General features: G+C 49.5%; 2 protein-coding genes across 3 annotated transcripts in view; one reads left to right on the top strand and one right to left on the bottom strand.

The window, feature by feature from the left end:
- The window catches only part of EIF2B2 (eukaryotic translation initiation factor 2B subunit beta), a 6,001-nt gene extending 4,856 nt beyond the window's left edge, over positions 1–1,145 (bottom strand). Inside the window, exon 1 of the mRNA XM_083166529.1 lies at positions 898–1,145. Within this exon, the coding sequence (XP_083022655.1) occupies positions 898–1,060 (163 nt within the window). The 5' untranslated portion in view covers positions 1,061–1,145. The remainder of the gene's footprint in view (positions 1–897) is intronic.
- On the top strand, positions 1,143–20,902 carry RPS6KL1 (ribosomal protein S6 kinase like 1). 2 transcript variants are annotated; one of them, XM_083166528.1, is made up of 11 exons: positions 1,143–1,239; positions 13,681–13,940; positions 14,157–14,281; positions 17,412–17,504; positions 17,997–18,044; positions 18,691–18,823; positions 19,207–19,515; positions 19,783–19,872; positions 19,958–20,040; positions 20,115–20,210; positions 20,663–20,902. In XM_083166528.1, exons 2-11 carry the CDS (start codon positions 13,724–13,726, stop codon positions 20,768–20,770), a joined length of 1,302 nt encoding a protein of 433 aa, XP_083022654.1. In that variant the 5' UTR covers positions 1,143–1,239; positions 13,681–13,723; the 3' UTR covers positions 20,771–20,902. The 2 variants fall into 2 exon arrangements, with proteins under 2 accessions (XP_083022654.1, XP_083022653.1); XM_083166527.1 differs by lacking the exon at positions 1,143–1,239 and adding an exon at positions 9,468–9,621.
- Positions 20,903–22,780: the final 1,878 nt, after the last annotated feature.

The following is a 22,780-nucleotide window of genomic DNA, read 5'->3' on the forward strand; positions in this document are numbered from 1 at the left end:
TATGGCGTTTTTCACTGTTTCTTGACCCAAATGTCGACACAGTCAACATGGACACAGTTTGAAGTGAACCGCAGCCCCTCGCATTGCTCGCTGCGCTCGGCACACTATTTTATTCTCACACCTCACCCTAGTGGATGGTAGGGCATGAAATACCGCCTGTCGGCACATGTCGGCTAAAAAAACAGTGAAAACCCCGTGTCGACCTAATGGCAGTGTCGACCTATTGAGTTGTCGAACTAATGGTGTCAACCTAATGGCTGTCTATCTTCTTGTTGTAGACAAATAGTCCGGATACCGCAGACAGCACATACATGGCAGCACTGTGGAGGCTCAAAATGATGGAAGAGTCTAAAATAACAGACAATTCAACAGATCTTTCAGACTCCATCACTGACTAAGATTAGAAAAGTCATCAGCCTGATGGTCAGCAACATGGAGTCCGACCCATGCTGAGATGGTCAGGACCCACAGTTTGAGAACCGCTGGTATATACTCATATATTGGGCTGTGGTATATTTGGTGAGATATATAGGGTGCAGTGTACACAGTGGCATATACAGTAAATACAGTGTGCGAGATATAGGGGGGACAGTATACACACTAATACAGCATATACAGTGTGTTGGATATAAGGGGGTACAGTATACAAAGTGTTGTATTTAGGGGTGGGGTACCCACAGTGAGATATATAGGAGGGATACAGTATATACATAGTATGGTATTTGGAGGTGTGGTACACACAGTGAGCTATATAGGTGGTATAGTATATACATTGTGATAGATATATAGGGGATACAGTATATAAAAGTGCTGCCACTGTGGTGAGATATATTGAGGGGGTGGGTGATGTGATGTGTACAATGCGGCCCCGGACAGGGGGGGGACCCAGTCTCTCACCCGCGTTCCCCCATCTCGCCTGTGCTATGATTCTTCGCAGGAGGCCTACAGTCTCCCGGGCTGTCTCCTCTGAGTTCTGGCGCCCCGTCCCCCGCTTCAGACCGGTAATAAACGCCTCGATCCGCTCTGAAAGCTCCGATTCCTTTTCAGTGGTGACCGGCATGATGGACTGGAGCACCAAGATGGCGGCGGGAAGTGACAGCTATTAGGGGTAGACCAACATGGCGCCTGGAAACGTCATCAGAATGCGCCGAAGCTGCGCCTGGCCTAAACGTCATCCCTGGGTATGATCGTCACATGATGTCTGTCTCAGCCCCACCAACAGGCCAGTAATACAGCAAGGCCAGTATATAATACAGCAGGATAGGGGTGGGACATCTAAAGAGAACATTGGTGACAAAACATTGTTTAGCCTTGAGCATTGGTTCTGTGAGACCGATGTAACTGGTATCATTATTATTTTTATAATTATTATTATTAGGATAGAATAGAATCAACTTTATTGGCCATGTGTGCTTGCGTACACTAGGATTTTTTTATGGATTTACAGTGTAGCATCAGCAGGGAGAGGGAGAGGGGGGGGGGGAAGGTTGAAGGCGTTATATACATTGCATAAATTACATTGAGACATTACATGCAGGGACCACATGTCCCCCAAGCAACTCAGCGCCTAGGCAGGCATCGGCGGCGCCACTGGTCGCTGCAGCAGCCGGGTAGGTAACGGTATAAGCAGGGACAGTACAGTATCACACAGGGAACACATACCCACCAAGCAGCACAGCGCCTAGGCAGCCATCAGCGGCGCCACAGGTCTCTGCAGCTGCCAGGCAGGTAACAAGGGCATTAAGCAGGGACAGTACATTATGGGCAAAGACCGCTCAGTTACAGCAGGGACATTACAGTTATCACACAGGGGACATGAGGTTATACATAAGGTTACATGTGGCTGAGTGCAAAGATCCCAGGCAGCCATTTGCGGCGCCAACTTCCTGTAGGAGAACCGCTGTGTGTGTGTGTGTGGGGGGGGGGGGGGGGTCACTGAGGCCTAGGGAGAGACAGTGAGGCCTGGGGCTGGAGTTGGGCCCTCCCCAGGCTGAGTTCCACGCCGCTGCCCCCTATAGTCTAATCGTACCTCCTCCGCAGCATAGAGGGCTCCCGCATCTGCGCTTATGCGCCAGCGGCTGGGGCCTGCAGGCCTGATCTTCCTTTGTCGCGGCTGGGACCCGCCTCCGGATGCCGATGGGGGTCATCATGCCGGCCGGTCATCAAGCTGCGGCCGGGTCTAGAGCCTCTGGTGCCCCGGGGGCCGGGCTGTGCACTGCTGTGCCGCTGCTGGTGTCGCGCCGGCGGCTGTGGCCTGGTCCAGTGCCACGTCTACTTGCTTCTCTTGCCAAGGCGGTGCACCCGTCCTGGCCGGGGGGGGGGGGGGGTCACCGTGCCACCATCCGTCTTCCTCCGTCCAGGGCACCCTCTCTCCGGGACCTCGACTGGAAGCAATCAGTATTACTACTGCTGGTGCCTACACATGATGCGATTTCTGGGTCTTTTCTAAGCGATCTGACTTCATTTGATTAGATCACTTAGAAAATGCCCATACATCGCTCCGTGTGTAGGGGCTATAGCGATGTGCAGTCCCGCGTGTCTCTATCGCCCATCGGATATATCCACCATGCTAGATATATCTAGTTAGATCGCCAGAGAATACTGGCCCTGACAGATCGCTCAGCACACATCGCTGTGCACCATCACCTTCCTCAGCCACAGCCCCATCACCTTTCTCAACCATGGCCTCCATCATCATCCTCAGCCACAGTCCTATCACCTACCTCAGCCACAGCCCCATCACCTTCCTCAGGCACAGCTTCCATCACCTTCCTCATCCACAGCCTCCATCACCTTCCTCAGCCACAGCCTCCATCACCTTCCTCAGCCACAGCCCCCATCACCTTCCTTAGCCACAACCCCCATCACCTTCCTCAGCCACAACCCCCATCACCTTCCTCAGCCACAGCCCCCATCACCTTCCTCAGCCACAGCCCCCATCACCTTCCTCAGCCACAGCCCCCATCACCTTCCTCAGCCACAGCCTCCATCACTTTCTTCAGCCACAGCCCCCATCACCTTCCTCAGCCACAGCCTCCATCACTTTCTTCAGCCACAGCCCCATCACCCTCCTCAGCCACAGCCCTCATCACCGTCCTCAGTCACAGCCCCATTACCTTCCTTAGTCACAGTCTCATCACCCTCCTCAGCCACAGCTTCCATCACCTTCCTCAGTCACAACCTCATCACCTTCCTCAGCCACAGCCTCCATCACCTTCCTCAGTCACAGTCCTATCACCTTCCTCAGCCACAGCCCCCATCACCTTCCTCTGCCACAGCCCCCAACACCTCCTACAGCCACAGCTTTATCACCCTCCTCAACCACAGCCCCCATCACCATCCTCAGACCCATCCCCTTCCTCAGCCACAGCCCCCAACACCTTCCTCAGCCACAGCCCGATCAATTTCCTTAGCCACAGCCCCCATCACCTTCCACAGCCTCATAACCTTCATCTGCTACAGCCCCATCACTTTCAGCCACAGCATCCATAACCTTCCTCAGCCACAGCAACTATCACCTTACTCAGCCACAGCCCCCATCATCTTCCTCAGCCACATCCCCCATTACCATCTTTAGCCCCCATCACCTTCCTTAGACACAGCCCCATCATCTTCCTCAGTCACAGCCCCATCACTTTTCTTAGCCACAGCTCCCATCACCTTCCACAGCCACAGCCTCATAACCTTCATCTGTTACAGCCCCATCACTTTCAGCCACAGCACCCATTACCTTCCTCAGCCACAGCAACTATCACCTTACTCAGCCACAGCCCCCATCATCTTCCTCAGCCACATCCCCCATTACCATCCTCTGCCACAGCCCCCCTCACCTTCTTCAGCCACAGCCCCCATCACCATCCTCAGCCACAACCCCATCAATTTCATAAGCCACAGCCCCCATCACCGTCCACAGCCCCATAACCTTCTTCAGCTACAGCCCCATCACCTTCAGCTACAGCCCCATCACCTTCAGCCACAGCACCCATCACCTTCCTCAGCCACAGCAACTATCACATTACTCAGCCACTGGCCCCATCACCTTAATCAGCTACAGCCCCATCATCTTCCTCAGCCACAGCCCCCAACACCTTCCTCAGCCACAGCCCCATCACCTTCCTCATCCACAGCCTCATCACCTTCCTCAACCACAGCCCCATCACCATTCTCAGACACAGTCACATCACCTTCCTCAGCCACAGCCCCATCACCCTCCTCAGCCACAGCCCCATCACCCTCCTCAGCCACAGCCCCATCACCATACTCAGCCACAGCCCCATCACCTTCCTCATATCCACAGCCCTTGTCACCATACTCAGACACAGTCACATCACGTTCCTCAGCAACAGCACCCATCACCTTCCTCAGCCACAGTCCCATCACTTTCCTCAGCCATAGTCCCATCACCTTCCTCAGCCACAGCCTCCATCACCTTCCGTAGCCACAGCACCCATCACCTTCCGCAGCCACAGCCCTATCACCTTCCTCAGCACAGCCTCCATCACCTTCCTCAGCCACAGCCCCCAACACCTTCCTAAGCCACATCCCCATCACCTTCCTCATCCACAGCATCATCACCTTCCTCAGCCACATCACCTTCCTCATCCACAGCCTCATCACCTTCCTCAGCCACAGCCCCATCACCATTCTCAGACACAGTCCCATCACCTTCCTCCACCACAGCCCCATCACCCTCCTCAGCCATAGCCCCATCACCATACTCAGCCACAGCCCCATCACCATACTCAGCCACAGCCCCATCACCTTCCTCATATCCACAGCCCTCGTCACCATACTCAGCCACAGTCCCATCACCTTCCTCAGCCATAGGGCCTTATTCTAGTTTACTCTTTCTGACAAAATCCTTCTTAAGCTGTGTACACACAGGGGCGATAGGGGCTGAAATCGCTGGAAATATGGTCGCTGAGCGACCATATTGCCAGTGATTGGAGTGTGCACCAGCGATAAATCGCCGGGTGCGCGCTCCCGTTTTCAGCCCCTGAATAGTCGCTGGTTGGAGGAGCATGCTCCTCCGACCAGCGATTTCCACTGCCTCTTCTCCCGGCAGTGTGACATTTTTATCTGTGACCATCTCTGGTCGCAGATGAAAACGGGACACTGAGCAATATGATTGCTGAGCAATATATTGCCAGCGATCATATTGCCCCTTGTGTACGCACCTTTAGATGGACAAAACCATGTGCACTGCAGGTGGGGCAGATGTTACTTGTGCAGAGAGAATTAGATTTGGGTGGGGTGTTACTTCAAAGTGAGATCTATATTGCATTGTAAAAATAAAGCAGTCAGTATTTACCCTGCACAGAAACAAAATAACTCACCCAAATCTAATTCTCTCCGCACATTTTACATCTGCCCCACCTGCAGTGCACATGGCTTTGTCCATCTAAGAAGGATTTTGTCAGAAAGAGTGAACTAGAAAAAGGCCTATAGACCCATCACCTTCCTCAGCTACAGCCTCCATCACCTTCCTCAGTCACAGCACCCATCACCTTCCTCAGCCACAGCACCCATCACCTTCCTCAGCTACAGCACCCATCACCTTCCTCAGCCACAGTCCCATCACCTTCCGCAGCCACAGCCCTATCACCTTCCTCAGCCATAGCCTCCATCACCTTCCTCAGCCACAGCCCCATCACCTTCCTCAGCCACAGCCTCCATCACCTTCTTCAGCCACAGCCTCCATCACCTTCTTCAGCCACAGCCTCCATCACCTTCCTCACCCTCAGCCCCCAGCCTCATCATCAGCCGCAGCCCCATCACCCTCCACAGTCACAGTCCCATCACCTTCCACAGCCCCAATCACCTTCCTCATCCACAGCCTCTATCACCTTCCTCAGCCACAGCCTCCATACCCTTCCTCAGCCACAGTACCCATCACCTTCATCAGCCACAGCACCCATCACCTTCCTCATCCACAGCCTCTATCACCTTCCTCAGCCACAGTACCCATCACCTTCATCAGCCACAGCACCCATCACCTTCCTCAGCCACAGCACCCATCACCTTCCTCAGCCACAGCCCCCATCACCTTCTGCAGCCACAGCCCCATCACCATCCTCAGCTCCAGCCCCATCACCTTCCTCAGCTGCTTTGTTCATTTTCCTGGTGATTTCCTTATTGCCCATAATGCCAGGAACATGTCCTGCCACCAACTGAGGACTGAGAGGTGCGTATTGAAAACATGAGTGCCAGTGTGGACAACCGCTGCACACATTGCTCCGATTGTAGATATGCCACTGTTCCTACGGCCGTTATAGCACATAATAGGGGATATTAACTAAGATGTGTATTTCATTTCACATGTTATGGGCAACCAATCAGATCCTGTCTACTATCTTCTAGAGGGTGCTAAATAAATGAGAAGTAGATTCTGATGGGTTTCCCATAGCAACATCACATGTGAAGTAGAATACACATCTTAGCAAATTTCCCGCCATATGTCTTTAACCCTTTCCCTGCTGCACATCATCAAGAATTCACTGTATGCGTGCACGTACTATGTGTGTGTGTGTTAGTTTTATACACTGCATATGTGTGAGTGTTATACACTGTGGGCCTTATTCTGATTGAGGCGGACAGCTGCGTGTGCAGAGGCATTTCTGCGCATGTGTGAACGCCTCGCATGACCGAACACGGCGTGAATTCCATGCAGAAAATGATCGCAGGGGTAGGAAAGGGGCGTGAAGGGCTGTTTTTGCTCATTACCATATGCGTACACCCCGCGTTTCATGGGCGTTCCCATGAAACCGCTGGGTGTACTTATGGTAATCCGGCCGTGACGCACGTGTGGCATAGCCGGATGCCAGCTGCCCGCCCATATACCTGCTTTCACATGGAATAATGTCCGAGTGGTCTGGAGCACTTGGGGCTGCCTGACCGCTCGGCCCATCATTCGATGGTCGGCGACCATCGGAGAATGGGGGAGGTTCCCACAGATGGGGGAGGTGTTCACATGAAACATCCACTCACGGTCCATTTGCTTGGCGTTTTACCGTATTCGGATGGCATGAGCGATCTATACGGTAGGCGGGGCTAAGAACACTCGTGCCCGTCCGAAATACGCATCTGTCCGATTCAACCAGAATAAGGCCCTGTATGTGTGTTTGTTTGTGTGAAATACACTGTATTTGTGCATGTGTGTAATACGATGTATGCATACTTGCTGACATTTTATAGTTTCATCTCTCCTAAGGAAGCCCTGAGAGGAGACTTTCAGCAGTGCTTCTGGGGGCGGGGGCCAGTGCGTGACATCATCAAGTCCCACCCCCACCATTAGAAATGTCGCTATTTGTGGGTGTACGTGGAGGGGCTGGGCCAAAATTATGCTATTTGCATATTTTAGCCCCGCTCCTTCCACGTACACCTGCGAATGGCGGTATTTTACCAGCTGGGTAGGAGGATGTCTGGGGAGAATACGGGGGCCACAGGGGTGCGGGAGGGTTCTCCACCCTTCTGAGAGGGGGACCAAAATTTTGGGAGCCTCCCGACCTTTCCGGGAGGGTGGGCAAGTATGGATGTATATGTGTGTCGAATTACGATGTTTGTGTGTATGTGTGTGTGTGTGTGTGTGTGTATAACCACGTCACATGGTGATTTCCATGGGAACGCCCATGAAACGCTGGGTGTTCCCATGTGCACGACTACCTGCCACCGCCCAATTTCCCGGGCCGCAATTTTGGGTGCGCATTTAAAAACCATTGCACTTGCATGCGAGCGAGTAGACCAGAATAACCCCCACAGTACACAGTGCACAAATACAGTGTATAACACACACAAACAGTGTCTAACACACATAAATAGCACATGCACACATACAGTGTATAACACACACACACACATATATATAAATGGGAAGCGGTCATCTATTAGAATGAACTTAGGTCTACAGTCATTAGGTCGACCCCACTAGGTCGACTGGCAGGAAGGTCGACCTGACTTAAGGTCGACATGGGCCAAGGTTGACATGACTTAAGGTCGGATTTGCATAAAGGTCGACATGAGGAAGGTCGACTGATCATAAGGTCGACATGGAGTTTTTCACTGTTTTTTGAACCGACGTGTGCCGACAGGCGGTATTTCATGCCCTACCATCCACTAGGGCATGGAGGAGGTTATTAAAGCTGTGGCGAGCGAAGCGAGCCACCGTGCCCGAAGCATTGCGAGTGAACCGAGCGATGCGAGGGTCCGATTCTCATTGCAAACTGTGTCCATGTCGACTGTGTCGACATTCGGATTAAAAAAAAAAAACAGTGAAAAACCCATGTCGACCTTATGACCAGTCGACCTTCCTCATGTCGACCTTTATGCAAAGTCGACCTTAAGTCATTTCGACCTTGGCCCATGTCGACCTTAAATCAGGTCGACCTTCCTGCCAGTCGACCTAGTGGGGTCGACCTAATGACTGTAGACCTAAGTTCATTCTGATAGATGTACCGATTCCGTGTATGTGAGCATGCACTGTATGTGTGTGTGTGTGTGTGTGTTATACACTGTATGTGTGTGTGTTATACACTGTATGGGCCTTATTCTAGTTCACTCTTTCTGACAAAATCCTTCTTAGATGGACAAAACCATGTGCACTGCAGGTGGGGCAGATGTAACATCATACCTCCCAACTTCTCAGTAGAAGAAATAGGGACACGCGAGCGCCCGAAAAGGGGGCGAGGCGTATGCAAATGAGCCGCAACCTCATTTTCATACGAGAATAGACGCTGTGCGCATGCGCACAGCGTCTATTCTATTAGATTGGGGGGTCTCCCAACTGCCACCCCCGCAGCGGGACAATGCCTGCCACGGGTGGGACAGCGGGACAGGACCCGAAAATCGGGACTGTCCCGCTGTAATCGTGACAGTTGGGAGGTATGGTAACATGTGCAGAGAGAATTAGATTTGGGTGAGTTATTTTGTTTCTGTGCAGGGTAAATACCAGCTGCTTTATTTTTACACTGCAATATAGATCTCACTTTGAAGTAAAACCCCACCCAAATCTAATTCTCTCTGCACATGTTACATCTGCCCCACCTGCAGTGCACATGGTTTTGTCCATCTGAGAAGGATTTTGTCAGAAAGAGTGAACTAGAATAAGGCTCTATGTGTGTACATGTGGGTATGTGAGCATTCACTGTATGTGTGTGTGTGTGTGTGTGTGTGTGTGTGTGTGTGTGTGTGTGTGTGTGTGTGTTATACACTATATGTGTTTCTGTATGTGAGCATGCACTGTATATATGTGTGTGTGTTATACACTGTATGTGTGTGTATATGTGAGCATGCACTGAATGTGTGTGTGTTATACACTGTATGTGTGTGTATTATACACTGTATGTTGGTGTGTATGTGAGCATGCACTGTATGTGTGTGTAATCCTGGGATGACAAGGATGGATATTGCGCAGGGAGGTGACTGAGATCCCCCCCCACCCAGGACCTGTTGGCAGAGAGTGGATGAGTCAGACAGCAGCACTGTGATTGGCTGATGGTGGTTACAGCTGGTATCTGACATCATCCAGCTGAATAACAGGGACAGGAGAGTATAGAGGGGCACGGAGCAGTCTCAGGGCAGATCACAGGGTGGGGCGGCTCCTGGAAACTGCAGTAGCTGCTGAAGGTAAGAGGAGAGCAGGATGCTCACTGTATATATACCTTATACCTGTGTGTGACATCTGTGCATGTAACTGGAGAGGGGACAGCACACATCGGAGTGCGTGGCTGGGTATATATATATATATATATACACACACACACACAGAGATGGTGAGCATGTCTGGCATGTCTGTATATGATTACAGAGAGTGTTACTGGTTGTCTGTGCCCCATATGTTTTTCTGTAGATGTTGCATTTTAGTTGCATCGCAGAGCATCTCACAGTGTACTGCACATAAATTAGGAGAAATCAGACATGCTCAGGGTGTGCCAGAAAAAAAGAAGCAGTGAATTCTATATGTAGTTATGTATAATACACACTGAGCCGTATCCGCAGTTATGAATAACACACTGAGCCGTATCCACAGTTATGTACTGTATAACACACTGAGCCGTACCTGCAGTGATATATAACACAATGAGCCATATCTGCAGTGATGTATAACACACTGAGCCGTACCCGCAGTGATATATAACACAATGAGCCGTATCCGCAGTGATGTATAACACACTGAGCCGTATTCGCAGTTATGTATAACACACTGAACCATATCGGCAGTGATGTATAACACACAGTGCCGTATCCGCAGTGATGTATAACACACTGAGCCGTATCCACATCAATGTATAACACACAGTACCATATACGCAGTAATGTATAACACACTTGGACGTATCCGCAGTGATGTATAACACACTGAGCCGTATCCGCAGTGATTTATAACAAACTGAGCTGTATCGGCAGTGATGTATAACACACAGTGCCGTATCCGCAGTGATGTATAACACACTGAGCCGTATCCGCAGTGATGTATAACACACTGAGCCATATCCACAGTGATTTATAACACACTGAGCCGTATCCGCAGTGATGTATAACACACTGGACCATATCGGCAGTGATGTATAACTCACAGTGCCGTATTCGAAGTGATGTATAACACACTAAACCGTATCCGCAGTGATGTATAACACACTGAGCCGTATCCGCAGCGATGTATAACACACTGAGCTGTATCCGCAGTGATGTATGACACACTGAGCCGTATCCACAGTTATATATATCACACTGAGCCGTAATCTGCAGTGATGTATAACACATTGAGCCGGATCTGCAGTTATATATAACACACAGTGCCGTATCCACAGTTATGTTTAAAACACTGAGTCGTATCCGCAGCGATGTATAACACACAGTGCGTATCTGCAGTGATGTATAACACACAGTGCCGTATCCGCAGTGATGTATAACACACAGTGCCGTATCCGTAGGGATGTATAACACACAGTGCCGTATCCGCAGTGATGTATAACACACAGTGCCGTATCAGCAGTGATGTATAACACACAGTGCAGTATCAGCAGTGATGTATAACACACAGTGCCGTATCCGTAGGGATGTATAACACACAGTGCCGTATCAGCAGTGATGTATAACACACAGTGCCGTATCCGTAGGGATGTATAACACACTGAACCATATCGGCAGTGATGTATAACACACAGTGCTGTATCCGCAGTGATGTATAACACACTGAGCCGTATCCACATCAATGTATAACACACAGTACCATATACGCAGTAATGTATAACACACTTGGACGTATCCGCAGTGATGTATAACACGCTGAGCCGTATCCGCAGTGATGTATAACACACTGAGCCGTATCCGCAGTGATGTATAACTCACAGTGCCATATCCGCAGTGATGTATAACACACAGTGCCGTATCCGCAGTGATGTATAATACACAGTGCCGTAGTGCCGTATCCGCAGTGATGTATAACACACAGTGCCGTATCCGCAGTGACGTATAACACACAGTGCCGTAGTGCCGTATCCGCAGTGATGTATAACACACAGTGCCGTATCCGCAGTGACGTATAACACACAGTGCCGTATAAGCAGTGATGTATAACACACAGTGCCGTATCCGTAGTGATGTATAACACACAGTGCCGTATCCGCAGTGATGTATAACACACAGTGCTGTATCAGCAGTGATGTATAACACACAGTGACGTATCCGCAGTGATGTATAACACACAGTGCCGTATCCGTAGTGATGTATAACACACAGTGCCGTATCCGTAGTGATGTATAACACACAATGCTGTATCCGCAGTGATGTATAACACACAGTGCCGTATCAGCAGTGATGTATAACACACAATGACGAATCCGCAGTGATGTATAACACAGTGCCGTATCAGCAGAGATATATAACACACAATGACGAATCCGCAGTGATGTATAACACACTGAGCCGTATCCGAAGTGATGTATAACACACAGTGCCGTATCAGCAGTGATGTATAACACACAGTGCCGTATCCGCAGTGATGTATAACACACAGTGCCGTATCCGCAGTGATGTATAACACACAGTGCCGTATCCGCAGTGATGTATAACACACAGTGCCGTATCAGCAGTGATGTATAACACACAGTGCCGTATCCGCAGTGATGTATAACACACAGTGCCGATCCGCAGTGATGTATAACACACAGTGCTGTATCAGCAGTGATGTATAACACACAGTGACGTATCCGCAGTGATGTATAACACAGTGACGTATCCGCAGTGATGTATAACACAGTGCCGTATCCGCAGTGATGTATAACACACTGAGCCGTATCCGAAGTGATGTATAACACACAGTGCCATATCAGCAGTGATGTATAACACACAGTGCCGTATCCGCAGTGATGTATAACACACAGTGCCGTATCCGCAGTGATGTATAACACACAGTGCCGTATCCGCAGTGATGTATAACACACAGTGCCGTATCAGCAGTGATGTATAACACACAGTGCCGTATCCGCAGTGATGTATAACACACAGTGCCGATCCGCAGTGATGTATAACACACAGTGCTGTATCAGCAGTGATGTATAACACACAGTGACGTATCCGCAGTGATGTATAACACAGTGCCGTATCAGCAGTGATGTATAACACACAGTGCCGTATCCGCAGTGATGTATAACACACAGTGCCGTATCAGCAGTGATGTATAACACACAATGACGAATCCGCAGTGATGTATAACACAGTGCCGTATCAGCAGTGATGTATAACACACAGTGACGTATCCGCAGTGATGTATAACACAGTGCCGTATCAGCAGTGATGTATAACACACAGTGACGTATCCGAAGTGATGTATAACACACAGTGCCGTATCAGCAGTGATGTATAACACACAGTGCCGTATCCGCAGTGATGTATAACACACAGTGCCGTATCCGCAGTGATGTATAACACACAGTGCCGTATCCGCAGTGATGTATAACACACAGTGCCGTATCAGCAGTGATGTATAACACACAGTGCCGTATCCGCAGTGATGTATAACACACAGTGCCGATCCGCAGTGATGTATAACACACAGTGCTGTATCAGCAGTGATGTATAACACACAGTGACGTATCCGCAGTGATGTATAACACAGTGCCGTATCAGCAGTGATGTATAACACACAGTGCCGTATCCGCAGTGATGTATAACACACAGTGCCGTATCAGCAGTGATGTATAACACACAATGACGAATCCGCAGTGATGTATAACACAGTGCCGTATCAGCAGTGATGTATAACACACAGTGACGTATCCGCAGTGATGTATAACACAGTGCCGTATCAGCAGTGATGTATAACACACAGTGACGTATCCGCAGTGATGTATAACACACAGTGCCGTATCAGCAGTGATGTATAACACACAGTGCCGTATCCGGAGTGATGTATAACACACAGTGCCGTATCCGCAGTGATGTATAACACACAGTGCCGTATCCGCAGTGCTGTATAACACACTGAGCCGTATCCGCAGTGATGTGTAACACACTGAGCCGTATCTGCAGTGATGTATAACACACTGAGCCGTATCTGCAGTTTATATATAACACACTGGACAATATTGGCAGCCAATGAAACACTTTGCTTTGTATCCCATTCTACATCAGCTCTGACTGTATGCATCTCTCTTACATCTCCCTTGCTTCTCCTACTCCCAGGACCCCTGCACTCTCCTCCAATGGTCACATTCCAGAGGGGGCAATGAGCAGTGAGAGGGATCTATCTTGTCAATATCGAGTTGGATTCCCCGGAGTAATCGAACAAACACCAACTTCAAAGATCAGCTCCAAACGCGATTATCTGGTGGATGCGGCCAAACAATTGCACGTGGCCCAGGAGCGTGATGCCAATGAGGAATATGAGGCGGCTTTCAGCCACTACAAGCATGGGGTGGAACTTCTTCTGAATGGGGTGACAGGTCAGATCATACCTATCCATAGTCATGTCTTGTCCCTCAATGATGACCCCCGACCTAGGTCATGTGATCGTGTCAATCAAATTATTATTGTCCTCTACGGTCTTCCTCTCTTCGCCTGTTCTACATCTTCAGCCATTACTCCCTGCCCTCCTCCATCTTTACCCCTGGACTCTGTTGCCCCCTCTAAATCATTCTCAATCTTGTATCTTACTCTAGTTGACCCAAGCAGGGAAAGGCGCGATGCCGTGAAACGCAAGATCTCCCAATACTTGAAACGTGCTGAAGAAATCTTCAACTGTCACCTGCAGAGGCCGACGGGCTATGTGTCTGGCACAGCAGAGGTGAGCGGCACCGGTCTCATTATAATGAGGTGTCCCTTACACCTCTCCGAGACAGGAGACGGTCACTAGATCGACATGAATTGGGTGGAACACTGAAGGTCCACAGGGTTTAGTTTGACACCTGAAATAGGTAGAAATGGCTAAGGTTGACAGGGTTGGAAGGTTGACACAAGCTTTAGGTCAACAATGGGGAGCTCAACAGTCAAAAGTTTGACATTACTTATTCACATTTTTTTTAAGCCGACATAAAAAAACTAATCAAAGGCAAATCTGTCACCTTCAAACACGCACGCTGTAGCTCACCACACCGATGTTCTGTATTCAGATCATCAGAATTGATCAAACTGACCATTCACAACAGACTGTGGGGGCACAATGGTTCACTCAAAAAGGCAGATTCCTTCTCAAATGGACAAAACCATGTGCACTGCAGGTGGGGCAGATGTAACATGTGCAGAGAGTTAGATTTTTGTGGGGTTTTACTTCAAACTGATACCTATATTGCAATGTAAAAATAAAGCAGCCAGTATTTTCCCTGCACAGAAACAAAATAATTCACCCAAATCTAACTCTCTCTCTACACATGTTAGTGCACATGGTTTTGTCCATTTGAGAAGGAATTTGCCTTTGCGAGTGAACCAGAATAAGGGACAATATGCGCTTGAATTATGACAATAGTTATTTATGTATCCACTGACCCAGCAGAGCTTAAAATCTATATTTCCTATCTCATGGACACACTAGGGTTCAGTTTTCTCAGAGGCCAATTACTCTCCATTAGGGATTGTCATTGATCATCGATGATTAATAATGGCCGATGAATACGGTTACCATCGATGGTGTTGCTGCTCATGGCTGCTAGGCTGTCAGCCAGCAACCCTGTTACACTCCAGATCTTACACACAGCAGGGATTGGGATGCCATGCCAGCCGTGCCGATGGTTCTTGCACTGAATTGGCATAGAATAGTTGCTACTATTGATGTTCTGTGCCACCACTCATAACCATAACCAGAGGAAACATACAAACACATTCAATTAGGGTTTTGGTGGGAATCGCACTCAAGCGCTCAATTCTGTGAGGCTAGTTGCTAACCACTGTGCTTCCGTGCTGCTGAAACGATTAAAGTTGCCTGAAACAGTTAATAGGAATCTTTATGGAGGGCCATAAAAAAATGGGTACTCTTTACTTAGCACGGCGCCCATCGCGGGCATTGAATGCACTAAAAAATCGGGTGCGACACGATGCCCGCGATTTCCCATAGGGAACAATGTTAAATGCCTCAATTGACCCGATTTTCATGTTCAATGCCTCAATTGACCCGATTTTTTCATAGGAAACAATGTTAAATGGCCCACAGAGGCCAAATAGGCACCCTGAAGTGTGAAATGGCCCCCACAATTGTTAACGCCACCCCACGATCAACGTGAACTCGAAGCGCGGCGAGCGGCGGCGTTACGCGTCCTACGACCTTTTCATACCCCCACTATCCACGTCGGCGTGGAGTTGAGAATAGAATAGTGTGGCGAGCACAGCAAGCCCGAAGCGTGGCGAGGGGACGCGGATACCTGTGAAGCCCGCGAAGGGACGCGTTTACCTGTGAAGGTATCCGCGTCCCCTCGCTGCGCTCGCCACACTATTCTATTCTCAACTCCACGCCGACGTGGATAGTGGGGGTATGAAAAGGTCGTAGGATGCGTACCGCCGCCGCTCGCCACGCTTTGGGTTGACGTTGATCGTGGGGTGGCATTAAAATCGCGGGCATCGCGTCGCACCTGATTTTTAGTGCATTCAATGGCCGCGATGCCCGCGATTTTTTTACCTGCGATGCCCACGATCAAAATCGTGGGCGCCGTGCTAGGTAAAGAGTACCAAAAAATGTTATGAATATATTATGGAGAAAAATGGGTACTTGTTTCCTATCTGGGCGCCCGCTACGTTAATTGCGCACCATGCTATTCTCCGTATCAAAATCGGATCGCATCGCATCGGATACCACAAATGCACATACACGATATTGAACGATGCGATGCGATCCGATTTCGTTCCCGCTTTTATGGTTGGCCCATAGGATGGCCCATCTGTAACACTACTGTATTTATTTACCCTTCAAAGCCCTCCCCTTGTCACATCTGCACAGAAACACAGTATTGACGTCAACCCGAAGCGTGGCGAGCGGCGGCGGTACGCGTCCTCCGACTTTTTTCATACCCCCACTATCCACGTCGGCGTGGAGTTGAGAATAGAAAGTGTGGCGAGCGCAGCGAGCCACCGAGCCCGAAGCGTGGCGAGGGGACGCGGATACTTCACAGGTATCCGTGTCCCCTCGCGGGCTTCACAGGTATCCGCGTGCGCTCGCCACGCTTCGGGCTCGGTGGCTCGCTGCGTTCGCCACACTATTCTATTCTCAACTCCACGCCGACGTGGATAGTGGGGGTATGAAAAAGTCGGAGGACGCGTACCTCCGCCGCTCGCCACGCTTCGGGTTGACGTCAATACTAGGGTGGCGTTAACAATGGAGGCGCATTTTAAACCATCAGGGGGGTTTCCTATACAAATCGTGGGTTTGCAGGGTTATTACATTGAAATCAATGTAAAATCGGGTCTCAGGGACCATTTAACATTGATTCCAATGTAAAAATCGGGTTGATCCCGTCACCGCATGCGATGCGATCCGATTTAAAATAAAATCGGATCGGATAGCATCGTATGCCATCGTACATCATCGAGTACCGAATCCGATGCGATCCGATTTCATTACGGTGCCGTATGTAGAAAACCTGGGCGCCCAGATAGGAAACAAGTACCGAAAAATGACTGTATGATTTTATAGAGAAGGCAATACTATTTTCAGATTATACACTACTTGGCCAAAAGTATGTGGACCTTCCAGTGGCGGATCCAGTGGTGGGTTTGCAGCACGGTCCAAGATTAAAACAGAGTAGGTACACCAACTGCCAGTCAGTCTCGGACGGTGATGTTTGGTGTGGCAGTTGGTATGGCCCCTGCATTTTGATTTTGGACTGCACTGTAGTCTTCCCTCTGGAGATATACAGACCCCACAGGAATGTTGTTGTTTTATTTTTGTATCTTAATTTGTAGATGTCATTAACGTTTGCTGTAACCTCCAGGGTTATAGCAGCCTCCGATTTCGGCCAATCAGAGTCTTGAATACTGCTGTGGAAAACTTGAAGCGCTGCCGAGTGCTGGAGATTATCGACAAGGTAACTCTGCATGCGTTTTATGTGTCAGAGCACATGTGTAATATCACGTTACCCAGTGTACATGGGCCTAAGACTAAAGGTGCGTACACACAGGGGAGATATATTGCTGAGCAATATATTGCTCAGTGTCTCCTTTTCACCAGCGAACAGAGATGGTCGCTGATGAAAAGGAACCTCTGCCGGGGGAGCCGCAGAGGTAATCAGCTGGTCGCAGGAGCAAGCTCCTGCGACCAGCGATTAGAATGGGGCTGAAAACGGGAGCGCGCACCCGGCGATTTATCGCAGGGGCACACTCCCATCACTGGCAATATGGTCGCCAGCGACCATATTTCCAGCGATTATAGCCCATATCGCTGCCGTGTGTACACGGCTTAAGGTGTGAACATTCTTATTTGCATGTGATTAAACAAACATTTCCTCATTACACCCACATGTGGAACCTTAGTAGCTTATATTTAAAGTATGAGACCTCTTTTCTCTCTCTTGGCTTAGGTGCAGCTTGTCTATGACCCGTCCTCAGGGACTACATTTATTCTTAAGGTAACAATTCTCTACGGTTCCAGTAATCGCCATCTCTGAGCCAATCACCCACCTATTCCGCTGCGCTCGATGATGTCATAACACAAACTGCACTAGAATATGTGTTTGTGTCTTGTGCTCCTGCGTGACGCCGCCACTAGGTCGACACATGAAATAGGTCAACATAATCATTAGGTCAACATAGAAAATGTCAACATGACAAATGTCAAACCCCCCCGTATAAGTGGTACACTTATACGGTGTCCATGTCGACACAAAAACCATGAAAAAACGATTGTCAACACTTCGTATATCGACATTTTGCACATAGACATGTGGTTTTACTATGGACTTACATCCAAAAAAGTAATGCCTGGAAACAGTAATGCCTGACACATATGGAGACCGCCTGGATTGTACAGAACAGAAAAGTCCAAAAAATAAAAATGTAAAATGTTTCAAACCACAAAAAAACATGAAAAACCATTTTATGTTTTGACCAGTCCATATCGACCTTTGGCTGGTGGAGACATACAACCTTTCATACCATACCCATTCCTATTGTGCAGCGATTCCCCATGAATCCAACTTCCACTCCTGTAACTTGACTGTGTCCCCCAGTCACCGGTGAGGGATCCTCAGCTCTCGTCTCCCCCTTTTCCCCCAGTCTCTCATGAAGTCTGGCCGCTCAGGTCACGGAGCCGTCACAGTTATTCCGCAATGTGTTCCCTACATGGTCCAGCTGCAGAAGTTCTATGTGAGTGAAGATTCCCTGTACCTACAGCTGCAGCACATTCCAGGTAAGTCACTCCCTCATTCCCTAGAACTTTGTCTTATCTCTCACTCTGGAGCCCTCCCATTGTACCAAAGCCCAGCCACTGTTTATGCATAGGAACTGATCCCTCCCATTATACCAAAGCCCAAGCCATCTGATTACGCAGAGGGTCTGATGTCCACGGGGTTGAACTATTTGTGAATATGTGAACTGTGTATGTGTGAATATTCCTGAAGACTCTTAAGGTACAAGTTACAGAGTGCACACACAAAGGCGCAGTTGTGATTGGGTCAGGAGGCTCTCCATAATCCCTAATACTCTAGCCCTTGCCTTCATCCATTCTTCTGCCTTTCCCATTATGCCTTTGCCCTGGTCTTCTCAACCATGTTTTCTTCTCCAATCCTGTAGGAGGACGACTCTGGGGGCATCTCGGGAAGTACCAATCTCATGTGGAAAATGCCGGCTCACAACCAAGCTCTGGTGACTCAAAAGCGCATAACATGAAATCCAATCAGGACAGAACTCAAGCACATAATCCTGTTACGAGCCAGCAGAGCCGGTCTGGAGTGCCGGACAGTAGTACTCCAGCAGAGGGAGTGCCCGAGCCCCAGGTCAGACTTTGGGGTGCACAGCTGCTATTGGCTCTGGATACGCTTCACCAGGAAGGGGTTCTGTGCAGAGACCTTAATCCTCGCAACCTGCTGATGGGGGAGAAAGGTGAGAGGTGTTTCCGGTCATGCCCAGCCTTACTACACCTCACGTCCTCATCCAACGCTTATTGCCAACAGTGTTGCTGTGGTGGTTTATGTACAGACATCTATTACATCCCCTCCTCCCGATCTGGTTTCTCTTTGACAATCACTTTACACTGTTGAAATTTTTAATCCATATATCACTTTGGTAATACGAGTGGGGGAAATGGTGCCAGCCCTACTGCAAATCAATGCGACCCACCCCTCACTGATACCTCCTCTGTCTCTGCAGGTGACGTGTGCCTGACCTACTTTGGCCAGTGGCGAGAAGTTGACCATGAGTGCTGTCCTGAGGCTGTGGAACACCTGTATGTGGCACCAGGTGAGGACCTGCTCATGGACTTCAGCTCCTGTGACACAGTCCATGACTACTTGGATACTGACTAATCTCTCACATTCCCCTGCAGAGGTCTTGGGAGTGGGTTCTGTGAACGAGGCCTGTGATTGGTGGAGCCTAGGAGTTCTACTCTATGAGATGCTGACTGGACAGGTGAGAACATGGGGTCACAGTTTATGTTTGGCTGCTTGCTGGGGGTTTCCCTGACTGTCTGTCTGTCTCTGTAGCCTCTCTACAAGAATCTAATATCGGGATTCAGCGCTCAGACAGAGATCCCATTCACAGAAAACCTCAGTCCAGCCGCTGTTTCTCTACTGACAGAGGTAAGTTTGTGGGATTGTCTGTGGAACAATGGCTGCATGTAGCTTTAACATGATCTGAGTGCCATGGATTTCTTAGGCCCTGGTACGAAGATCCCAGTCCATCGAGTGGGTCCCTGCTACGGATTCGGTATGAAATCCCGACAGGGTCAAAATCCCGAATGGGTCAAAATACCGAAAAGGACAAAATCCCGACATTTAAAATCCTGACAAGGTCAAAATACAGACATATAGAATGTACAGGTGAAAAAGTCAACATGACTTTTGGTCGACATGGGTTTTCGCACGGTTTTTTTTTTTTCCCAAATGTCGACACAGTCAACATGGACACAGTTGGCAGTGAATCGCAGCCCCTCGCTTCGCTCGCGATGCTTCGGGCACACTATTTTATGTGACACTACGCTCTAGTGGCGACAGTGCTACGGTATAATAACTAAACTTTCTCCTTCTTCCAGTTACTGCGCTATGATCCTGACCAACGTCTTGGCTCTGGCCCTGGGGGTGTACAACGAATTAAGTCCCACCCGTTCTTCACCTACATTCAATGGAAGAAGCTGGTGTGAGATAGTCCAAAGATGCATGAAGCGATCACATGACCACAAGCACGGTTAAGAATGGACCTAAACCAGCAACACAATTTCCCATCACTGTGATGTCATATCCTGTCACATGATTAATAAAGAACCAAAATCTGGTTTTGGTTTCTCTCAAAGTTTTTCATCTGGTGCTGATCTGGGTCAGGGGTCATCGTAAGAACAGCTTGCTATCTGGTTGCAACAAACACCGAAACCACTGAAGCAATTCTAATGCAGTTCTCACCACTGTGTACGTAGTCATCGGGGCACTATGGGTGGGGCTACGTTGGGGGGGGGGGGGGGGTAGCAAAAGGTTGACAAAAAAAGTTGACACCTGGAAAGGTCGACATGAGTTTCACTTTGGTCTACTCCTGAATATATGAAACCCCAAATAGACCTATCATCCGTTTTTCCTGGATAAAATATGGACCACCGTGAATACAGGGTATTTCAACCACTGTGCCGCTGCATAATAGTGTGCCTTGGGCTCTTCTTGAGTGTGCCCCAGACCTAGAGATGTCCACACCAGTTTACAGTCACCACCAGTTCATGTGTTATTCACCAATCTCTTCTTTTTCATGTGAGGGCCAATGTATTTTATTTTTTTTAACTGTGAGGACCAGTGTGCTTGCTTTTCATATAGGGGCAGTGTAAAGATGGGGGGGGGGGGGCGCATCACCCTACTGACCAGTCAGCCTGGCCAGGGGCCCTGGGGAACCCCCCCCCCCCTCCAGGACTTACCTGACCAGGCTGACCTGGTGCTGTCCCCGATGCCCCTGTGCGGTGGGCATCGGGCTGATTAAAGTGTAAAAAAATAGAATAAACTATTATCTAATACCCTTGAGCCCGTAGGTAGCCCTCGGTCCTGGTCCGGGGGTCCGCGATCCGACGAAATCCATGGTGGAAGCTGTGGAAGGAAACTATACTCACCTGTCCCAGGGCGACGTAGTCCAGGGAAGGGGTCTTTGCAAAATAACAAACCGACACGCGAACCAAGCGAACAGCTGAGAGCCGCACGGTGTTTGTGTACATCGTGCGGCTCCGCCTCCCGAATGCGGCTATTGGCAATCAGGAGCCGCTAGGCGGCCAATAGCGGCATTCGGGAGGCGGAGCCGCACGATGTACACAAACACTGTGCGGCTCTCAGCTGTTCGCTTGGTTCGCGTGTCGGTTTGTTATTTTGCAAAGACCCCTTCCCTGGACTACGTCGCCCTGGGACAGGTGAGTATAGTTTCCTTCCACAGCTTCCACCATGGATTTTGTCGGATCGCGGACACAGGACCCCCGGACCAGGACCGAGGGCTACCTACGGGCTCAAGATAGGTAAGTATCAGTATGTGTGGGCTGTGGATGTATTAAACTTTTATTTTTCACGTGTGTCAGTGTGTCTATTGTACTATTTCTTTTACTGTGGAACTACAAGTTCCAGCGGGCCCTTTAATGCCCCGCAGGCTGGGACTTGTGGTTCTCCGAGTCCCAGCTTGCGGGGGAGGCTTGCTGGGACTCATAGTTCCCCAGTATTAGACAATAGTTTATTCTATTTTTTTACACTTTAATCAGCCCAATGCCCACCGCACAGGGGCATCGGGGACAGCACCAGGCTTCAGCCTGGTCAGGTAAGTCCTGGAGGGGGGGGGGGGGACCCCTTCATTGTGGGGTCCCCACTCCCCCAGGGCCCCTGGCCAGGCTGACTGGTCAGTAGGGTGATGCTTTGGCCGCGGGAACTTATATCATAAGTGTCCCCCGGATGTGGCATTACCCTGCTGGCTGGTTCGGCCTGGGGCTGGTTCTTAAAATACGGGGGACCCCTACTCATTTTTTCCCCCGTATTTTGGGAACCAGCCCCGGACCTGGTTGTAAAAAATCAGGGAACACCTATTTGTCGGGTTTCCTGATTTTTTTAATACCAGCCCCGGCTCCTTCAGCCTGGTGCTGGTTACGGCAGTGGGGGGGGACCCCATGCCGTTTTTTTTTAACGGGTAAAAGGGCTACCCCTTT

The sequence above is a fragment of the Crinia signifera genome, chromosome 12 (assembly GCF_055691185.1).
Source record: "Crinia signifera chromosome 12, ASM5569118v1, whole genome shotgun sequence".
In the NCBI taxonomy this organism is placed as follows: Eukaryota; Metazoa; Chordata; class Amphibia; order Anura; family Myobatrachidae; genus Crinia; species Crinia signifera.